General features: G+C 36.8%; 1 protein-coding gene across 2 annotated transcripts; it reads right to left on the reverse strand.

Moving 5' to 3' along the window:
• Nucleotides 1–614: 614 nt before the first annotated feature.
• On the reverse strand, nt 615–4260 carry LOC126615412 (phosphatidylinositol:ceramide inositolphosphotransferase 3-like). 2 transcript variants are annotated; one of them, XM_050283236.1, is made up of 11 exons: nt 3923–4259; nt 3726–3815; nt 2931–3017; nt 2774–2842; nt 2495–2575; nt 1925–1996; nt 1753–1813; nt 1555–1657; nt 1332–1427; nt 1202–1248; nt 615–955 (listed from the first exon to the last, which is right to left on the reverse strand). In XM_050283236.1, exons 1-11 carry the CDS (start codon nt 3953–3955, stop codon nt 834–836), a joined length of 861 nt encoding a protein of 286 aa, XP_050139193.1. In that variant the 5' UTR covers nt 3956–4259; the 3' UTR covers nt 615–833. The 2 variants fall into 2 exon arrangements, with proteins under 2 accessions (XP_050139193.1, XP_050139194.1); XM_050283237.1 differs by lacking the exon at nt 2774–2842 and having other exon boundaries at nt 3923–4260.
• Between the last annotated feature and the right edge of the window lie 2039 nt (nt 4261–6299).

The raw sequence follows: 6299 nt of genomic DNA on the forward strand, positions 1-6299 counted from the left end.
TGAACCTTTAACACTGAGACCTCACGATTCGAATCCTGAATCCGGCACTAACACATGGGGTGTTTTTACACTTAGAAAGTCCAATCTAGTATTTACACTCACATACATCACTCTCGAGCTAATTATGCCAAAAAATAAGAAAATTAAGTTGTCCTTGAATAGGACAATTAGTAGAGTACGGAGTTAACGTCCGACAACTGAATCTACAACCAAGGACTAAAATCACACGATTTGGCATCTGACAAAAGAAAAGCACTTCAAGGGGAAGTGGTGGTGTTCCTTGGTGGGCCCATCAGACAAGAAGCATTATCAAATTGCATATTTGGGTCATGCCAGCCCTAATTTCCTAACCTCTTGTTCATTTACCTTAGAGAACACTAAGCCATGTTGTCCTAGGTGCGTTGGTCTCTCCATCTCTCCCATTCTTCACCCACGCAACCTGTTTCGGTGTCTTGTGGACCAAATTTCAAACAATCTTTAAACATGACAACCTGGTGCTCCAAGACAATGACTTGGATTTCATCCAAAATCAGTCACCGCTTGTCTCGATTCGTTCTAATTTCTACGATGATGATGATGATGATAAAAAGTGAAAATAGTGAAACTGATAAGCATGTGAAAACCTAAAACATTCCACTTCCATTTCCAGCAATCATACAGATCAGGTTTACCCGCCTCGCTAAACAGACGGAGATTGCATCGTGCTGCTCATGTATGTACCATATACTAACTATTTTCCTATCTCGAAACTTTTTGATCTATCTATCATACTATGTTTCAAGGAAATGTCAAACAGAACGGGACTATAAGAAATATTTACTGATTTTCCAGACTCAAGTGGTAATGTTGGCAGAATTTCCGTTAAGGAATTTGTCAAGCTCTTCTCTGTTCTTGCTATCCTTCTCTCTGGTGCTCATTGGTAGCAGTGGTTGAGATGTAGATCGATCAGGCAGTTCTGCGGAGGATTAGAATTGAGTCAGCAGATACACAGCTTTGGGTATTCTAAAGAGTTGTGTACTAAGAGTTCTGCTTTGTTCTAAATATACCAGGAAAAAAAAATATCTTTTTCTTTCGGTCAATAACTATACAAAACTGATTCAACTAAAGACATCATAATGATGTAACTGAAAGATGGAATCAAGAACAAACTTTCGCACAGTTTTAAGAGGAGATAAGATTATAGGAATTGCATTTTGCTAACCTGGCAATTTTTGGTCTATAAAGAAAACTACCAAATTCACGGTATACCTGCAGGGCAACAAAAGACTTGTACTCAGACCAGTATATTATAAGATATTCGAGTAGAAAGAGCATAACAGAATCCGTGTTACCAGGCAACAACAACGTCCACTGTGTAATGTTTGCGAGAAGCTAGAATCAGGAGGCTCTGAACCACAGCAACTGACCAAGCAAGCTGCTTAAAGCACCTGTAATGATAAGCAAAAGTAGTGTCAACAAATTAAGAATATCAGTTTATCCATAGAACACGCACCCACACTCCAACAATGACAAAAGAAAGTATATACGATCCTCCTATCAATATAGATTAGTTACCTCCTTGTTCCATATTTCTGATATGTGCGCACAAATACTAAGGTAAAAATCATGTGCGATGAAAAAATCAAATCACCACAACCATACACAATGCCTTGGGGAACTGCACATTCATGTACATCATATTAGCATGAAGGCCATTACACTTAATGGAGTTACTGAAGAATTAAACCTAAAAGATGAATAACTCAAACCCACAGTTGATTAAGAGCACTTCAAGTGCACTCTCTGGAGGGGGGAGCCTGGCAAGATTAGAGCCCTGAAAGAGACAGTTGTACCTGATTGTAAAACATCGTTTAATTACAACAATTTAATGATTCAAGATTACATCCAGCCAATAGCCACAACTTGCAGTCTTCTATAAATTTACCTCACGACAATGGTAGCTTGGACCAGGAAGTAGAGTAGAGTAGAAGGTGATGATCCGGAGCATTTGACACACCTAGTCAAAATGCAAAATATAGGCAAAGATAGTAAAATACTGGCAGAAAATATAGCAGGACAACATAAGATACTGTTAAGTCCATTGATCCAACAATGGAAATTAAAAAAATTCACAGAGGTCGTGCATTCTTTATTCATAAATTGAAGAGTTTCCTGAGTGCGATTCCCAGTCAGGTGCTTCAGAAAATGCACCAAGCTCAAGGATTAGTATCATATAAGCAGGTCACATAATATGGGAATCATGAGCAGATTTGGAGCCTTTAATCCGTGCAGTAACCATAGAATATTCACCAAATTGACGTAGACATGAATGTTTAATGCTTATTAGAAGATAGGAAACACTTAAAAGCTTCCACCTAAAACAAGGACATATGTAGCCATGATGAATGACTTCCAGAAGAAAGATCAATATGGATGATGTTATAGGACATGCAGATATACCAGCGTACAAAAAGAGAAAGAAAAAAAAATCATTGAAAAATACAGCTGTACTTACGGCTAAATACACAAATACTCTGCACCATATCAGAACTGTATATATCTTTTTCAACTGGAAAACAAAAGGGTGAAATGTCCACTGCACAGAGTAGACACAGTATTAGCGCAATCAACAACTAAAAACTACGGATTAAGATACTATCAAACTTCTACAGGCAATAAGGAGCAAAGTTAAAGAAATAGACAGCTGCCTGAACAACTAGCATTTAAAAAACAAGAGAGACAAGTCCAGGATAAATCCAAATTAAATTCTAATATTAGCAACCAGAAAGCTTACCAAGATAAAGGAAAAGAAGATAACAGCGAAGAGAGTCTCACTCGGATAATTTTTTGCTTGACCAAGTTCCTAAGATAACACCATGCAGTAAAGAATGATAAGACAGATGTCTCATTAAACATCAAACCCTCCCAATAAATCACTAAAGTATACCCACCGGGAGCAGAAAGAACCCAGCATCCTGAAGCGTTGGTCCTGGCCGATGTAAATAATGGACTCCATGAGCAGCTACTCCATGAAGATACTGTTAACACAAACAGAACTACTGGATAAACTTCTGAACACGTACCAATTCCCATAAGATATCTCAGCAAATAACACAAAGATCCCACCAAGGAAAGAAAAATCCAATGAATAGGGAGAATAATTTCGCTCAGAGCAAAATTTATTGTCCAACACATACGGGTCTCAACTTCATATCACCGAAACAGCTACAATTCTTCCGCAGGTTACACACTTTAGCGGAACAAATAATATGAACTAAATCGACACCAATCAATCCATCCCCGGTTCAGAATCATTAATTATGGATTGAAGAGAACCTCAAAGTCCACTCCTTTGGGAATCAAATTTGAACACTAACTTTGAACCATAACCACTACAACTAATGGTAGTTCACAAAACCATCGTAAACACCATTACTATGATCATGTCTTTTCCTATGATTCGATTATAATCGCGTACTAAAATCGTAAGTTCACAAGGTACATGAACATCTATACAAACTAGATGCTACAAAAAGGATCACTTCATGTACAAAAAAGGTCGTACCCAGTGCACAAGCTCCCGCTTTACGCAAGGTCTAGGAGAGGTGAATGTCGGCCAGCCTTACCCCCATTTATGGAGAGGCTGCTCCCAAGTCTCGAACCCGAGACCTACCGCTCATGGGCGAAGGCACTTGCCATCGCACCAAGTGCTACAAAATGAATGAAAATTGAAACAGAAAGAAAACCTGAAAAATGAGACCAGCAAGAACAAACTTCCAATTTCCGGCGAGAAGCGAAAGCTCAGTTGACGTCTCTGCGCATACTTTCCTCCATAGCTGCACAACCCGAGCATTAATTCATCAATTAACACTGAAATTAGAAATAAAATTTGAAAATTTGAAGTGCAAGAACAGTGGCGGCCATGATTGTAAATTGCAGCAACCTTAGGAGCCTCGCGAGCAAAGATAAACGGCATTTTGGGAGGATGTGAGGTTAGAGCTCGTCATGAATCAGCATTAACAACTCCAAATTAACCGCTATAAATTCGAATTCGAATCGTCCGACGCGATAACAATAAATTCAAAAGAAGTGGATCATTTCAGAAAATTGGATTGAATTTTGAAAATTTGAAAATTTGGGGATTGGGATTTTGACTAATTCAAAAATCGAGATAAAATTCTCTCCGAGTATTTTGTGTCTCGGTCTCCTCAGTCTCGGCGGTGGCAGTTGAGAAGAAGGTTTTGGAGTGGTTGGGGGAGAGTGAGAGGATAATTAAACAGATAATTAGAAGTAATTATAAATTTATTTATTGGAAAAACAACTTGATATGGAACTCCAAAAAAATTTTATATTTAAAAAGAAGAAGAAAAATACTTTTACGGGGAGTACACAATTAAAAGAACTCTTTTTTATTTTTGGGTTAAATATCAGAGTATGGTTAGCAATATGTGTGCCGTATAGGAACATATATCTTTGCTCAACCCTCCTCATTAGATTAGTTTGATTTGATTAATTTAAGACAAGAATTTCGAATTTTAAACTAATCTAACAGTATCAATGGGGTAAGCATTACTCTCACTTAAGGGAGAAAAAATGGACTCCGTGAGTAAATGGATTGTCCACTTTAAATCATGTTAGTACATATGTGAGTTAGATTAGTTAAATAATGTAAATTGTCAATCTACATCTAAACCTATCATACTAAGTGATGTATTAATCAACAGATGAAAGATTCGAACTAATAACATCTTCCACATTGAAATATGAATATCACTAACTTTTGAAATTCTATTTTGGCCATCACAATGCTTGATTGTGTGCAAGTAGTTAGTTACACACAAACATTTAAAAAAAAAGAAAACTAATGAAAAGTGCTTGAAAATTTTGAGTTTTAATGATAAGGACAAAATAAAGGGTAAAGTGAATAGTACAAGGATTGACTTTTTAGTGTAAAAATGTGGTTTTTCGTTAAAGTGAACAGTACCGGGTATTTTTCGTTAAAGTTCCCTTAAAAAAAAGGGGTAATATCGGTGCTTAAAGTAATAGTGTTGGTGCTTGAAGTGATTTGATTTTTTTCGGTAAAGAAGTGGTAGTGTTATGTTGAACTCTAATATAACATTAGAGAAAATATAGTTCAATCGATTAAGTGTATTTTTTTCTTCATTTGAGATTTCGAATTTGTTTTTCTCCTTTTTAATATTGCTTGTAAATTGAAAAAATAGAAGTCAAATTATAAAATTAGACACTAATCCACCTTTCTCAGTCTCACGTCCTCATTTTCGCTTTTGTCTTTCCTCCTAAGTTTGGAATAATACTTGGTTACTCAAAGATGAGTTGGAACTCCTACTCAAACTCTTAGTGTTTTAATCACAGAGCTTTGTATTTATGATCAGAATTGTTCATACTATGAATGACACTGTAAAGATCATCTCTGCAAAAAATAAATTAAAAATAAGGTCGTTTAGCCAATCTATTGTAGCAAATACATAGACGGTTCGTAATGTTTTTACCAATACAATTCATTTGTTTTTAAACAGTTTGATGACTAAATGACCTTAGTTTTAATTGATTTTTTGCAGAGTCGATCATTATAGGGTGATTTATAATATGAACGGTTCTGATTATAAAAATGAATTCTATAAATTGACAATGAACAGTTTTGAGAAATTTTGAGTAGGAATTTCTACTCATCTCTGAGTAGCCAAGTATTGTGCCTAAGTTTGTACTGCATTCAAAAAGAAGCCAAACCAGATTTCCTTTCTTATCCGTGCAGCAAAGAAAGCCAGTTTGATACAACAAGTATATCCACCTGTTAAATTCCCTTTTGACTGCTATTGAGTGCATTTCCACCCGTTAAATTCCCTTTCAACTATTTAGCGCATATCCACCCGTTAGCAAAGAAAGCCAGTTTGTAAATGCATGTCGTACATACTTTTGTATTGCCGTTGCTTCACAGCCAAGATTTTTTGCAGGGCCCCTAGATCATTGCCTTGCAATTATATAAGATACATAGTGAATTTGTATCTACTACGTTTGTATTAGAGAGAGCGCGTGCGTGTGCGTGTGCGTGGTGCAGACGGACTATGCATACCAAATGAGTAAAACAAGGCAACCCCAGGCCAACGAGGACCCTGCTTTGCGAGGCTCGGAGGAATGTCTATTGTAAGTAACCTTACCCTTACTTTGCAAAGAAACTTTTCCACACCTCGAATCCATGACCTTGGAAAATGGCCTGCAAGCTGCAACAATATTTGGCCTCATATTTCAAGAGGGGTTTGCACCCCCATACTATAGGAATTGGATTATTACTCTCCAAAATA

This window comes from Malus sylvestris, chromosome 3 (assembly GCF_916048215.2).
Source record: "Malus sylvestris chromosome 3, drMalSylv7.2, whole genome shotgun sequence".
Lineage (NCBI taxonomy): Eukaryota > Viridiplantae > Streptophyta > Magnoliopsida > Rosales > Rosaceae > Malus > Malus sylvestris.

What these genes read in the sequence shown, in the direction of transcription:
- LOC126615412 (XM_050283236.1), bottom strand. Translation starts at nt 3,955, where the DNA reads ATGCCGTTTATCTTTGCTCGCGAGGCTCCTAAG. An exon ending in CAGAAATATGGAACAAGGAG is followed by an intron (nt 1,428 to 1,554) that starts GTAACTAATCTA and finishes TTATCATTACAG; the next exon opens with GTGCTTTAAGCAGCTTGCTT. An exon ending in TATAGACCAAAAATTGCCAG is followed by an intron (nt 956 to 1,201) that starts GTTAGCAAAATG and finishes AATCCTCCGCAG; the next exon opens with AACTGCCTGATCGATCTACA.